Source organism: Felis catus, chromosome F1 (genome assembly GCF_018350175.1).
Source record: "Felis catus isolate Fca126 chromosome F1, F.catus_Fca126_mat1.0, whole genome shotgun sequence".
In the NCBI taxonomy this organism is placed as follows: domain Eukaryota; kingdom Metazoa; phylum Chordata; class Mammalia; order Carnivora; family Felidae; genus Felis; species Felis catus.
In genome coordinates, this window is record NC_058384.1 from 7727374 (window position 1) to 7742500 (window position 15127).

The 15127-nt window shown below is 40.0% G+C and overlaps 1 protein-coding gene and 1 long non-coding RNA gene across 5 annotated transcripts in view; one reads left to right on the forward strand and one right to left on the reverse strand.

Moving 5' to 3' along the window:
- The window catches only part of LOC123382766, a 23497-nt gene continuing 8370 nt past the window's right edge, over positions 1 to 15127 (forward strand). The window contains exons 1-3 of one of the 2 annotated variants that reach the window (XR_006591665.1): positions 1 to 587; positions 827 to 1004; positions 7732 to 7822. This is a non-coding gene — a long non-coding RNA (uncharacterized LOC123382766). Of the gene's footprint in view, positions 1005 to 7731; positions 7823 to 15127 lie in introns of both variants that reach the window. The other variant, XR_006591666.1, reaches the window with a different exon arrangement.
- The window catches only part of EXO1 (exonuclease 1), a 37723-nt gene continuing 34713 nt past the window's right edge, over positions 12118 to 15127 (reverse strand). For all 3 annotated transcript variants that reach the window (XM_019821530.3, XM_045048769.1, XM_019821527.3), the window contains 2 exons: positions 15108 to 15127; positions 12118 to 12689 (listed from right to left, as the gene is read on the reverse strand). The exon at positions 15108 to 15127 is cut by the window's right edge and continues 174 nt beyond it. In XM_019821530.3, coding sequence (XP_019677089.3) covers positions 12548 to 12689; positions 15108 to 15127 — 162 coding nt within the window. In that variant the 3' untranslated portion in view covers positions 12118 to 12547. The remainder of the gene's footprint in view (positions 12690 to 15107) is intronic.

Sequence of the window (15127 nt, forward strand, 5' to 3'; positions counted from 1 at the left end):
TGAGCTGTCAGCACAGAGCCTGACGCAGGGCTTGAACTCATGAACTGAGAGATCATGAGCTAAGCCAAAGTTGGACACTCAACTGACTGAGCCACTCAGGCACCCCAAGACCATCCTTTTCAAAGGCACAATTGAAGGGAAAAGGGCCAAGCAGGACTACTTCCCTGCCTCCCTCTGCTAGATCCTATTGTTCTAAGAATCCTGGGCATACACAGCACACGTGCCAATGTGCGCTCTGTCACCTCCCAGATGACACTGGGGAAGAGGGTCATGGTCAGTGCCTGCAGGACCAGGAACCGAGTCTTGTCCAGCGGGGGCAGGAACCTCTCCCTGGGGTAGTGCTCCACTACTACTCCGTTAAGAGTCTCTGTGTGCATCTCTTTGGAAGCAAGTGTCCAAGAATGTGCTCAGTTCTCTGTGTCTTAGGAACTTGGAACAGAGAGAAGGTCATTGGGTGAGTTTTGGTTTTTCAAAGAACAGGATATTGCAGGCACCACTCAGGAAGCACAACGGAGTCTTACCAGGATCTTGCTGGGGAACTTCGCCTGGATTCTAGCGACTTCCTCTCTTCTGGTTGCTGTGAACATGTAAGTTCAAATTAATACATCGGCATGTAATAGAAGTCTGTATCTCCTTTCCTCCCTGTCTCAAGGGCCAGAACCCAGACAGCGACTCTGAGAACTTTACCTAAACTCTTCCTCTGCTTGAAGGGTCTGAGGCTTTGGGTTTTCTGTGGAGGCTGCATTTTGCTCAACAGCTGTGTCTGTGTCTGACTTAAAAAAAAAAAAAAAAAATCCCACAACCAGGACCTAATTCATTCCTCCAGCTGCTTCCAAACCACCCGCAGGAGCCTAAAGGAGGCCCTTAGGTAGGGCTGTGTGACATCAGGCGTCTCCAACCCGCCTTCCCCTGCCCCTCCCTGGGCAGGAGGAGGTCAGTCCTGAGGAAGGACCTGGAACAGCCACCTGCTTGCTGGTCTGAGAAGGCCGCTTTGCTCACAACCGGTAAGGAATTTGTTTTTGTTGAAGAAATTAAGATTTACAATGTAGTGCATTGGTCCTCACACTAATGCTTACCGATGGGCCTAAGCTTAGGACCCCTGGGTAGAAACAGCTTCGTGAGGACACTGAATATAGTTATGGAGCAAGTTGAAGATCGATTTCACCTTACCCCGAAATACACTGCTATTGTTCACGTAAGAAATAGATACTCCAGGAAGGTTGAGTGATTTGCCCAGATAAAAAGAGGTGAAACGGGATAAAACCCAGGTATGTATGAAAGTAGCATTTTACTCTAAAGTTTTCCAACACGTTTTGTCATATTTATGCAGTTCTAGGAATGTGGGTAGGACAGTTATGCTCATGCTCAGGGTCTTGTATTTAGAAAGTGATAGAACTGGGATCCACAGAAATGAACTCACTGGCCTAAGATCCAGTAGACGGGCAGATCCGTTCTCCTTTCTGGGCCACGATGTTCCACCCCACTGTGCTTGTCTAATGCACCAGTGTGGCCTTAGTGACTGCTTCCCCTTCAGGAATACAGTATTGCTACTGAGGTCAGCTGCCTCCTCACCTCACATCCCTCTGTCTCATTCAGACCTATCCCTGTCCTGAGAATAAACAGGACCCTTTGCATCTCCTCTATAGCGAATGGAGACACCGTGATCTTCAGAGGGTGTCCCCGGCACCATTCCATGCAGAGATACCTGACATTTGAAGAGTCTTCTGTCCAATGATAATGATGTAGAGGAAAGTGACCAAACATTCTCCAGGTTGTTGAGGGACAGAAGGAAAGGTAGTATTTTATAGAATTTTTTAAAATCTCTTTTATTTTATTTTATTTATTTTAATTTTGCCTTTCCTCCTGCCTAGAAGGCTGGGACAATGATTGCTGAGCTCACTCTGAGTCTTTGAGTCCACAGAGAGGAAAGGGAATGTGGACTTAGTAGGTAGAGCGTTTCTCAGTGGTTTCAATACAAGGGCTCCTTCTCCATGGACAACATCATTCCCTGCCTGTCTCGGCCCAGTGGGGGAAGTCAGGGCAGAGACTTGAGGTACCAGAGTCCAGTTCCAGGCTCTGGCATATCTTCCACAGAGATACAACTGCCTTGAGGCCTCTTTCTCATTCTTATCTTAGCCTCATGTCTCTTTCTTCCCTGTCTCCATGCATATCATTCAACCAATCCCTTGAGCTGTGGGCTTTCAAATTGTTTCTTAATGTTCAAGAAGAAAGAATTCTATATATTCCATATATTCTATATATATTCCATATCTATATATATTCTATATATATTCCATATCAACTTCACAAGATTTCTTTCCACGGTTATCTATATTTTACTTGGAAAAAAGGATCATTACTGACATTTAATGAGTTTGTAGTTAGAACAGGCTGTGCAATAAAAAATACACGCCACATCCATTAGTGAAACATAAAAGCTTGATTCTTCCCACATCACAGCGCACCTCACGTGGGAGGCTTTCCTGTTTGGCTCTCTTCCAGAAGAAATTCAGGTGCCCATGTGACTTTACACTTGCAATTGTGTCTTCTCAAAATCCTTTGCTTACACATGTTCAGAGGAGAAAACTAATTTGCTTTTTCTAAGCAAATTCTTTTTTCCCTCTCCTCTTTTCTTTTCTTTCTTTCTTTCTTTCTTTCTTTCTTTCTTTCTTTCTTTCTTTCTTTCTTTCTTTCTTTCTTTCTCTTTCTTTCCTTTCTTTCTTCTTTCTTGCTCTTTTTCTTTCTTTTCTTTCTTTCTCTCTCTTCTTTCTTTCTCTCTCTCTTTCTTCTTTCTTTCTTTCTTTCTCTTTCTTTCTTTCTTTCCTTTCTTCTTTCTTGCTCTCTCTTTTCTTTCTTTTCTTTCTTTCTTTCTTTCTCTTCTTTCTTTCTCTCTTTCTTTCTTCTTTCTTTCTTTCTCTTTCTCCTTTCTTTCTTTCTTTCTTTCTTTCTTTCTTTCTTTTTTTCTCTTTCTTTCTTTCTTTCTTTCTTTCCTTTCTTCTTTCTTGCTCTCTCTCTTTTTTCTTTCTTTCTTTCTTTCTTTCTTTCTTTCTTTCTTTCTTTCTCTTTCTCTCTCTTTCTCCTTTCTTTCTTTCTTTCTTTCTTTCTTTCTTTCTCTTTCTTTCTTTCTTTCTCTTCTTTCTTTCTCTCTCTTTCTTCTTTCTTTCTTTCTTCTTTCTTGCTCTCTCTCTTTTTTCTTTCTTTTCTTTCTTTTCTTTCTTTCTTTCTTTCTTTCTTTCTTTCTTTCTTTCTCTTCTTTCTTTCTCTCTCTTTCTTTCTTCTTTCTTTCTTTCTTTCTTTCTTTCTTTCTCTTTCTTTTTCTCTTTCTTTCTTTCTCTTTCTTTCTTTCTCTTTCTTTCTTTCTCTTTCTCTCTTCTTTCTCTCTTTCTTTCTTCTTTCTTTCTTTCTTTCTTTCTTTCTTTCTTTCTTTCTTTCTCTCTTGTTGCTTAAATTGATTTCTTGATTGATTTATACAATAGCTTGTTCCTAACTGATTTGGAACTTGTGGATCACCTAAGAATGTGAATACTAGGAGGCAGGGATCATCAGGGGCCATCATGAGGCTGGCTACCATAGGAGATATTTTCTATGAGCTCCTGTTTCCTCTTCTATAATAATGGAAATAATTATTTTAACTCCACAGCAACATACTTTTATTCATCCATTTACCCACTCAGAAAAAAAAAAAATCCTTAGATACATACCCTGTCACAGGCACTGTGGTAAGTGCTAAGGAAAGCAGTCATTACAGTTACATAGTTTCTGTCTTTCCATCTTCATTGAGCTTACAGCTTACTGAGGAGTAGACAATAACAACAAATACACAAATAAAAGTAAGATCTCAAGTGAGGACAACTACCTGGGGGTTGCCAGTGGGCATTCTGAGTGGAACTATATTTCAGTGACTAATTCTTGGCCTACCCGTCCCTTCCCTTTCCTACCCACTCACACCCAATAACTGCTCACTGGAACTGCCCAGAGTTCAAGTCCAAACTCCAGTTAAGACCTTAGCAGTCTGAGCCCCTTCCTGAACTTCCAACCCCCGTCTTGCTCCCCTGGTGCAAACCCCCTGATCTGGCTCAGCTGGTCTCTTTTGTGCTAACACTCTGTGCATCTCCGTCTCTAAGCTTTGCTCACCCAAAGTCACTGTGCAGAATGCACTCCCCACCCCACTGCCTCTTCTCTATCTCCATCACATACATCCCATTCAAGCTCCGTCAGGTTGTAAATCCTAAAAAGTCCCAAAGAGGGGCCTATCCTTTACCCTAGAAATATTTGCTGTAGGTACAACTCATTTTACATTGTCAGACATATTTATATTTAGCTTCTCTTGTGTACACGAAATACGAATAACTCTGGCTCATTTCCAGCAAATATTTCCTTAACATTGCAGAGGATACAGAGATAACTAAGACACAGCTCCGACCCACACTGGGATGACCACACTTGGTCACTCCTTTCTTGTCTTTGTCCTCTGCATCAACAAGGCCATTTGTTGCTTGAGTCTAATCCAGTCTAGGACAAAAATACACTTGTAAAATGCCCTAACAGACATGGCATCCAGGATGATTTACATCAGGGAATGGAGTAAATCTAATGCTTCCAAGGAAGGCTGTCAAGTGCTTTTCCCTTTTAGTCCCTTTTCTATAAATTGACTTCATATATTTGTGGCTAGTAAAATTTTAAAAATATTCCTACTTTGGTTAATAAATTCACTTTAAAATCTTACTTACTATGAAATCTTGTGAGGCTCGTCACTTTTTTTCAAAATGCAGTACTGAAATATTTGAGGAAATGTTTGAATACTGAAAAAAAAAATCTAAAAGTCATTAATTGAGAGACAATTAAGTAAACCATGACACGTGTTATGGAGAAGGATTAAAAACAAGTTAATCTATGTATATTAACAGGAAAAGATATTCAAGTCACATGTAGATTTTAAAAAGTTAGCTGCAGAAATCGTGTTTTAAAAAATCACATAAAATAAAACTTCATAATTTTCCATCAACCTGGTAATAGGGGGAGGGGATTAGGATTGGGGTACTAATCAAAAGAGACTTGAAGCTGGTGTGTAATGCTAGAATTTTTGTAAGTGAGACTACATTTGTGCTCTATTTGTATAATTAAAAGAAATAAAAATAAAGCATCGTACGAGGGGATTTTTAAAATAGACTTACAGGTGCTTGTACTCGCCCTTCAGATATCAAGCAATGTGGAGGGGCTGCCCTCTTGTGGATCTTGTGGAACAGTCTTTAAATGGTTACTCAGAAATCAATTCACTGTGTTTTATTCACCGAATCGTGGAGTTGTAAACTTCTGAGTTACATGGCTACCCCTCATGTTTGTCCCACGAGAAAAAAGAAGACAACACAGCTTCTGTGGTTAACCCAAAGTCACTTATTTTAGGCAGATAGATTACTATCTGGAATTCTTCAGTGATTCTTCTGCCTCCCCTAAATCATAAGTCAACAAGTGTCAAACACCAAAGTGTGTTTTGAAAGACACGAGGTGCGGTATAACGTTCAGCACTGGGCAGCCAGACGTCAATAAGAGGAATGAGGAACCCTGGCCCTTTTGCCCGGATCTTGCTGGGAGTTGAGAAGCAAAGGAGGATAATGCTTTTATTATGTAGCGGATTGCAAAATCTAATATGACTGACACATTGAATAATAGCATTTAATAATAGGGTAACCTCAAGGCTGTACCTCGTCAATAAACAAGCACCAAATAAGGAACAGCCGCCTGCCTACTGCTGGGAAGGGGCAAGGGCGTGGAGAGAGACCCCTTCTGGGCCACAGGTGCATGAGGAAGGCTGACGCTGAGGGTACTGCAGGAACACTGATGAAAACAATACAACCCTGGCACCAGAGCCCCACCCAACCGCAGGCAACGCTAGAGGAACAAGAAGGCAGTGGTGCCCTTACGATGATTGTAGTAACAACAAATCCAACCTCATTAAACTCCTGACTAGCTTTCCCAATGCCCTGCTCTGATGAATAGAAGAGGCATGCCCACTTCTGGGCATAGACATTATTTCAGTCACTATAGTTCTATATCGGCATAGATGGCATTCAACCAAAAACAATGACGCAAACACAAAAATAAATAGGGCAAAAGAAACTGTCAAACACACAAGATACAGAACCAGACTCAGAGATGAGCCAGATGTTGGAAATATCAGACAAATAATTTATAATAACTATGGTTACTATGTGTTCCAGCAGGAAAAGTAGGTAATAGGCATGAACAGATGGGGGATGTCATTAGAGATGGACGCTATAAGAGTAAAATAGAGAGGCGCCTGGGTGGCTCAGTCAGTTGAGCATCTGACTTCAGCTCAGGTCATGAGCTCTCTTTCGTGGGTTCGAGCCCTGCGTCGGGCTCTGTGCTGACAGCTCAGAGCCTGCTTCAGATTCTGTGTTTCCCTCTTCTCTCTGCCCTTCCTCTGCTCACACTCTGTCTCTCTCTTAAAAATAAAGATTAAACAAACTTAAAACAAACAGTAAAATAGAAATAAAAACCAAAAACACAGCAATAGAGAGCCAAGTAAAGAACTGGTAAACTTGAAAATGGATCTGTAGAAATGACCTAAACTGAAAACCGAAAAACAGAGTAGAAGGTAGACATAACAGCATTAAGAGTATGGGACAATTTTGAAAGTGTGACACAGTGTAACTGAGATCCCAGCAGCAAAAGTGAGAACGGGAGGCTGAGCAGAGAGAAGGGACTGGGGATCACACTGTCAGCTTAGCTCTCGTCATTCCTTCTTGCCAACGGCAACACCCCACCTGTCCCTCCACTATGCTCTTGGTCTTTAAAGTTCAGCAGCTGTCTGGTGCTGACTGTCCAGAGTAAACTTCAAGTCGTTGGGAAGTGAGGATAGCTGCTGGATTTTGTGTATGAGGGACAAGACCTGTGATGTCTAAGTGCTGCATTTCATCTGTTCTAAGGTACACATTGTAACATTTTTTAAAATAGTGTGTCTTAAAGTTGGTGGTGTCAGTAGAACAGATTTTCTTCTTTCAGTGGTAAAAATAAAATAATGGCGCCCCTTACAATCAATTACATCTTCAATACGATGAATTACTATTTAAAAAATATCATAAAACAGAAAACTACACAAAAGAGCTAAATAGCTTAAGTTATTATAAAACTGCCAGCCACTCCCAGAATCCCCTCCATGTGCTTTTTCCTAACATCAATGCCCTCCTCCTCCCTGGAGTAACCACTCGCCTGAATTTTAGTTATCACTGCCTTGTATCTTTATTGCTTTATCAACAGTGTGCATCCCTAAACAATCTATTTCAGTTTTTATCCAGCTTTCAAAAAAATATGGACTTCCCCTCCTTATCCCTTTCCTTAGCTCGTCTGTTGAAAATCCCAGCGTATTAAATCTGTGGCTTCCCATTCTGGACTGTGCTAATTGCACATTTAAGATACAGTTCCACACGTTCCTCTGTCCTCCTTGTTCCTACATTTTGGCAGCTGCACCTAGAGGCATGACCAGACTCCCCTCCCATCCCTTGGCAAGACTGTAAGAGGATGCTGAGTTCTTTCAGTAAGAGGTACAATGTGTCCAGCTGTCTCTTTTGAGGTTTTAACTGCAGCTGATGCCCAACGTGTAAATCCATTAATCCACCAGGGGCTGCAAAATGGTGATTATGATCTCATTTCTTTTTCATTATTGGAACACTAAAAAGTTTCTTTCCCTCCTTCATCTGTTTGGTTACACAGTGGTGCGGTTCAGAGGAAAGAAGATGATTGATGTTTCTCCTTTACTTCCCTGTTTTCAAGATGATGAGTTGGATACCCTATCACTCTGAAGGTGATCATTTGTCTTTAATCTGTTTCTGATGCATTTCAGTAAGTTGCAATTATTACCCTTTTTTCAAGATCAACTTTAACCATATTTGGGCCTCTTCAAGTTGGCTCCTGTCTTAGCTTCTGTTTTAATAAGCTATTATAGGGTTTTCTTATATATTTTCTGCCAGGCACTCCCCCCCCCCCCCCCCCCAAGATGTTCTGGTTTCCTTTGATAAAAAATAGTATTTTAAGACTTAAAGTTGAGTGGGGCACCTTGGTGGCCCGGTGGGTTAAGCATCTGACTCTTGATTTCGCTTCAGGTTATGATCTGTTTGTGAGATTGAGTTGTTCATCAGGCTCTGTGCTGACAGCAAGGAGCTTGCTTGGGATTCTGTCTCTCCCTCTTTCTCATTGTCCCTGCCCACTCACACTCTCTCTCTCCCCAAATAGACATTATAAACAAACAAACAAACAAACAAACAAACAAACAAATAAATAGGGGCACCTGGGTGGCTCAGTCAGTTGGGTGTCTGACTTCAGCTCAGGTCATGGTCTTGTAGTCCATGAATTCAAGCCCCACATCAGGATCTGTGCTGACAGCTCAGAGCCTGAAGCCTTTCAGATTCTGTCTCCCTCTCTCTCTGCCCCTCCCCCACTCACCCTCTGTCTGTCTCTGAGAAATGAATAAACCTTAAAAAAATTTTTAAAAAAGAAAAAAAATATATTTGTTTAAAATAAACATTAAAATTTTTTTTAGAAAGACTTGTTAAACATAAACATTAAAAAAAATAAAGACTTGTCTAAAAAAAAAAAAGCCTATAAGCTGAGCAATGCTTCTTAGTACTGGATTAATTTTTCCTAGGTCTCTTCAGCATGTATACATGCAGCATATATGCATATAACGAGTGTATACATACATATTTAAGTTTCTATCACTACTTCCAACTCAAATTTATAACTACAGGGATTAAAGGGGCGCTTGGGTGGCTCAGTCAGTTGGGTGCCTGACCAGCCCAGGTCATGATCTTATGGTTCACGGGTTTGATCCCCACGTCAGGCTGTGCTGACAGCTCAGAGCCTGGAGCCTGCTTTGAATTCTGTATCTCCCTCTTTCTCTGCCCCTTCCCTACTCACACTCTCTCTCTCAAAAATAAACAAACATTGAAAAAAAATTTTTTTTAAATATCCCATAAATGTCCACATTATACACCCAACAGTCTAAACTAACAACACTATCAGATACCATGAGCTAAGCCAAATGTTTCTGCATCTGCTTTCCTCTTTTTTAGTTTTACTATCATCTGGACATGAAGCCGTTGCACATCACACTGTCTTGCTTGTAACTCCAATTAAAATACAAAAATTTTTTTAATGTTTTATTTTTGAGAGAGCATGAGTGGCGGTGGGGGGGGGGGGGGAAGGACGGGGAGGGGAGGTAGCAAGAAAGAGAGGGAGACACAGAATCTGAAGCAGCCTCCAGGCTGAGCTGTCAGCACAGAGCCGGATGTGGTGCTCCAACCCACTAACTGGGAGATCATGACCAGAGCTGAAGTCGGATGCTTAACCAACTGAGACAATTAGGGGCCCCTTAACTCCAATTTCTATATACACAGGCTGCTATATTAAATGCCCACCACTAGTCTTTATGATGCTATTTCTCTAGTTATTTTGGTTTTGTAAAGGAGCTCATTTTCTGATAGGTTCTTTAGGAATAACTTAAGGGAGCACTATTCCCCAAATTCTTGCCTGGACTATGTTCAAAATGTTTTTTTTTTTTTAATTTTTTTTAACGTTTATTTATTTTTGAGACAGAAAGAGACAGCATGAACGGGGGAGGGGCAGAGAGAGAGGGAGACACAGAATCTGAAGCAGGCTCCAGGCTCTGAGCCATCAGCCCAGAGAGCCCGACGCGGGGCTCAAACTCACAGACCGCGAGATCCTGACCTGAGCTGAAGTCGGATGCTTAACTGACTGAGCCACCCAGGTGCCCCCAAAATGTTCATTTTCTTCAAGTAAAAATTGTGGAAAAATCTGTTTTTGCTTACCCCAAGAGTTTCTTTTTAAGTAACTTTGTTACTTAGGTCTTGGTGTTGCATGTTTTGGATCAATAATCTTGGGTATGAGAGTGCCCTTTAAAAAGTTTCAATTTTTTTTTATTAGGAGAGTTTTCTGAAATTACAATTTTTTTCCTTTAGAAACTATTACCTGTATATTGCACCTTCTGTCCCTATCTTCAATATTTGTTGCTTCCTGATCTTTTTTTTTCTTTCCGTTTTGTCCAGATTTTTACTTCCCATCTTGTAAGGTATTATCTGTAGTATCTGTTATCTTGTATTACTTCTGGTTTAGTTTTCACTTCTGAAATGTCCATTTCTAATGCTTTTCTGGGTTTGCCTTAAATTTTTCCAATTCTAAATTTCCTTCATATCTATATTCCTTTTTAATTTTTACATTTTTCAAACGGACTGTTTTTCATCTGCTCTGTGGACTTTTTTGGGTAGATTTTCAATATCTATAAAGATGTTATTCTGCTCTTTTTAAATTATCATAGGAGATTGATCCAAAAGCTTTCTCGTGGTTTCAAGTAAAATTAGTTTTCTTTGAGAAGGAAGCACAGTTCATGGGAGCTTCTTGAACATCAAATGTTTCTAAATGTTCAAAAACAGGTATTCTGTGGAGATTTCTTGGTCAGCCTTTGCTCCTCCCACTATTTCAACCATCTCTCTCTCCTTTGCTTCTGTTGTTTGTCCTGCTCGATTTTGGGCTTCCTCTCACCAGTTTTCTTCCATGGGGGACCCTGTCCCAGAAGGAGCCTTGGCCAAGTCGGCAGCTAAGATGCAACAGTTCACGTGGACCAGTCAGCATGAGTTCCTTCGGAGGTCACGCAGGCCCCGAGCACTTACCACGGGAGTGGGAAAGGCTTTCCTGGGTCCAACATGACCTACTATGTTTTAATGGTTATTCTGAAATTCTGTTCTCAGCTCCAGTAGACTCCCTGTTGCCTTCCTGAGTCTCCATTCTGTGGTCTTGCTGTTGGGAGCTTGTCTTCACCCACTTATATCTTGGGATTTAAGGAAACTCCATCACCTGTGTCATAATGCTGTTCATAAGTGTTTGATTTTGATATCCACTTGGTTATGTGGGGATTTGGAGGCTGATAATCCATGGCATGGCTGCCATCTCCCCACCCTCCTATACCAGTTTTGAATGTTTTCAGCCAGCTCCATTTTCAGATTTACCTCCAGCCCCTGGTTTTGAAGGAAGCTGTGTTGCCAGTTGCTGAGCCCATCTGAAGTCTGCCTCCTGTTGGCTTCTACCACTGCAGAATTGATCATTTCTTTGCTAAATCACTCACCACTTATCCATCTATTTCCTTGCCTGATGTCTCTTCCTCGGTTAACCTTTAGGGATTTAAACTGTTTTATTCCTTTTCTGTCAGTTAAGTGGCATTTTAAATGGGCAAGGAGATAAACATTTGTAGACAATGTTTGACTCACATTCTTAATTTGTTCTATAACAGGAAACATTCATAGAGTTCAAATTTGTTTTTTTTTTTTCCAGATTGTTGGTTTTTAAAAATTTTTATGGTGTTTTTTTTTTTTTTTCCCATTCTGACTCTTTATCCAAGAGTCCTCTATCACATCTTATTTAAAAATTAAAATAATTTGGATCTCTTTCCTTTATCCTCTGTATCTCAGGTAAACCCTCTGCCCCCTGCCAGAGTTTTCCTTCCTTCAGATATTCTCCTGCATGGCTGGTTTTTTCTAGGTACCTGACTGTGGGGAAATAGGTTCTACTTACATAAATGGGTTAGAAAAACAGCTTAGGGTGGAAAGCCGCCACCACTGGGCAAAAGCACCCAAGGTTAGCTAGTGACATATTGTAATGGGATCACAAGTAACTTGTTATACCACCTGCAGGAAATTGCTTTCCGTCTGGAGCCAATATACCTTGATCACAAACTCCACTTGCCCCCTAGACCTTTTGATTCTTACACATACAAGTTAATGATTACGGTCTGATTGTTTTCTCCATGTTTACACATATAAGGTTTTGTTTCCTCACATTCACCACATGGGTAATACCTTATGAGCTCAATAGATATGGAGACGAAACCCCTGTTCCGGGCTCTTGTCTCCTCCTGGACATTAGCCTCTCGTATTCAATTCTGCGTCCACTCTCTTTCTGGACAAGAGAACTCCAGACTCATAGTCTGGGACACCTGACCACCCCTGTTGAGTGTACTCTTCACAACCCTAATGCTTTAGTGTCTTACACCACACCTAAGACTCTAGTTAAGGGATTTTCAGCTCACACTTTAACCTTTCCAGCTACCCCTCCCATTCCAGAAACTTTATTTCCAATTCAACCCTGAGAGGAAATACAGTGATTCCCTCCAGGATAAAATGATTACAGAATTGTTGCTTTTCATTTACTATCTTTACACTTGACAACATGACAGAAACCTTCAGAGTAGATTTTTCTAAATTCCAGGGGCCTTGCCCCAAAACATCAAAACTTCCCAAAACTGTCAAAGATAAAATTATTTCTCTATTTTAGCTTCTTACAAAATATAAAAAGCTGAACAAAAGAAATAGTTACAGTTAATATACAAAATGTACTCTATTTAAAAAATGGCATTACATCTATGCATAAATCTTTCAGTCTGGTAACTGTCCCTTTCCCAAACAGCACTTCAAATTGATAGAGATTGTCTTGCAGGCAATAGCCTCCCAGCTGCCTGCATTTATTGGAATATTGCTCTCTGAACACGCATGCATTCAGATTTGTTAAATATATCCTCTTCTGCTTCTGGAGTTAGTTGGATGTTGTCTTTGACTGGCGACAGGGGATCTGGCTTCTTACAAGAAGGAAGCTTTTCAAAATCTCTGCAAAATACAAGAAAATGAATTTGGTGTTTTTAGGGTACTAGTTATTAGAGAATAGTCTACCTAGACAAGAGAGAGATATATGAAGACAAGACCTTCTAATTTGTCTCTCTTCTGAGTATCCCAATAAAATGTGAGTTTTGCTTCTCAGTTCCCCCTTCCTGCTTCCTAAATCACCTTTTAAAGCAGGTGCAAGGCCACTACTAAATACGTACTAGCTAAGAAAGAATGATTCCAATAAAGAACCTTTAGTTCCTTTCTCCTTAGCACCCTTCTCCAGTCTGGCTAAGAACCAACATAAGTGAAGCATGAATAAGGTTTAAGCCCTATCTTTTACTCCTGCCTCCTCACAACCTTTTTTTTTTGGGGGGGGGCCTGAAAAATCTCTAGGTCTATAAACATCCTATTAGGAACACACTTAGGAATATTTCTGCACCCTCAATTTCTCTTTAGTAGCAGTTCTCGAAATATGGCCCACGGTCTCCTAAAAATTCTCAAGACCGTTTCAGGGGGTTTACAAGATCAAAACTATTTCGTAATAATATTTACACTTTATCTGCCTTTTCCACCGTGGTGACGTGTGTTCATCCAAAAGCTGAACTGACGTAGAAGCTACTGGCAACTTAGCACGAGTCAAGACAGCGGCCCCAAACGACACGAGAAATACAAGCAGTATTTGTATCCTCCAGCTCCATGCACTTGTAGTTAAAAAAAGCCAGTCTCGCTTAAGAATGTTCTTAAAAAAGCAGTAAAAATCATTAATTGTATTAAATCTCCACCTTCAACCTCTTAGTGTGAGAAAATGGGAAACCAAGGAGGCACTTTTGTTGGTACTGAAGGGTGATGGATATCTCCAGGAAAAAAAGCACGTGTGACACTATTAGGGTTATTCAAATTTAGGTAATCGACTAACAGTATTTGTTGCCGAGGATAAAATTCAAGCTTTCAAGAGAAAGTTAAGATTTTGGAAAACTTCCTAATACTTAAAGACTTGGCTGGTAAGATTGTGATTTCTTTATATTGTAAAATGAAATGTGTCAATATTTGGAAGATAACTCAGTAAGACAACATTTCCTAAATGACCACTTCATGCATGAATAAAAGAGGCACTCAAGGTGCAATCTGGACCAATGGATGGTAATGTAACAATATGCAAAGTTGGCTGACAAGTTTCAGACTCTACACTGCAACCTTTAACCTTTAAGAAACCATCACTTGTTGAATTTTGGTATAATGTCAAAGTAGAAAATTTACACTAAACAAAAAGTCTATTAAATTATACGTTTCCCAGCCAAAAATATGTGTGGAGCCAGATTTTATTCCTATACTTCAACCAAAACAATCTACCATAACAGATCGAACACAGAAGCAGACATAAGAATCCAGTTCAATCCTGTTAAACCACAGTAAAGATTTGCAAAAAAAAACCATACTTATTTTATGTGATAATATACTATTGATTTTAATATGGGCTTGTCACTGTTAAAGATAAATATTTTAAAATGTCCATTTTAATTTCTAAGATAGTTAAGTGCTGACAGGTATTAATCATGTAAACCAAAGTATTATGGGGCCCTTAGTAATTTTTAAGGGTGTAAAGGGTGCCTGGAAGCAAATGTTTGAGAACTGCTGCGATATGGTATAATCCTAGACTTCACACAATGCAAAATAAAAAAATAGTTGTCTGGCACTTGCTTATTTAAAGCGTGTCTCCTCATACCATCCATTTAATCTGACTGTGACAACATTTCTATTAGATGAGATTTAATCCCACCACCCATGTAAGTTTCCCTCCCTCTACTCTTAGCACATTTGCTTTATTGAGAAGAACAAGAGAATAAGTTAATTATAAATCACAGCTACTCCAAGGCTAATTTTGTAGTCTAACAGAAGGAAGTACTACGGCTCAAAAAACATACATATACAGAAGATCAATTCTATTAAAATCGTGTCTGCCCCCTACATTAGAAACGTGGCACATTGATCATAGACACTGGATGATTCTCCCCACTTTAGATGTGATGATCTAGGGAAACAAATTGCTTTAAATCAAGAAGTGTGATGCAGCATTATCTTCCCACCCCCGTGTCTAGAACAACCCTACTCTCATCACAATCCTGAGTGACAACAGAACAAAGCTGAGACACTTGGGCCAGAAAAAGTAATCTGCTTAAACAAAAGACCCCAAAGCCAGACCAGGAACTCAGGATTTTCAGTCTGGCATCTTTTCACAAGAAGGCATAGACACTAAAATTAAATATACTTAAAAAGAGCTAAAGAGAATAGAGAAAAATAATTCTTATAGGGTAATAGAAAACAAAACTGACTCATATGAAAATAGAAAGAAATGGGAGAAAGTAATTGAAGTTACAAAAAAACAATAACTTATCCTATCTTAGAAGTAACACGGCAACTCACTTTTTAAATCCAAAATTTTT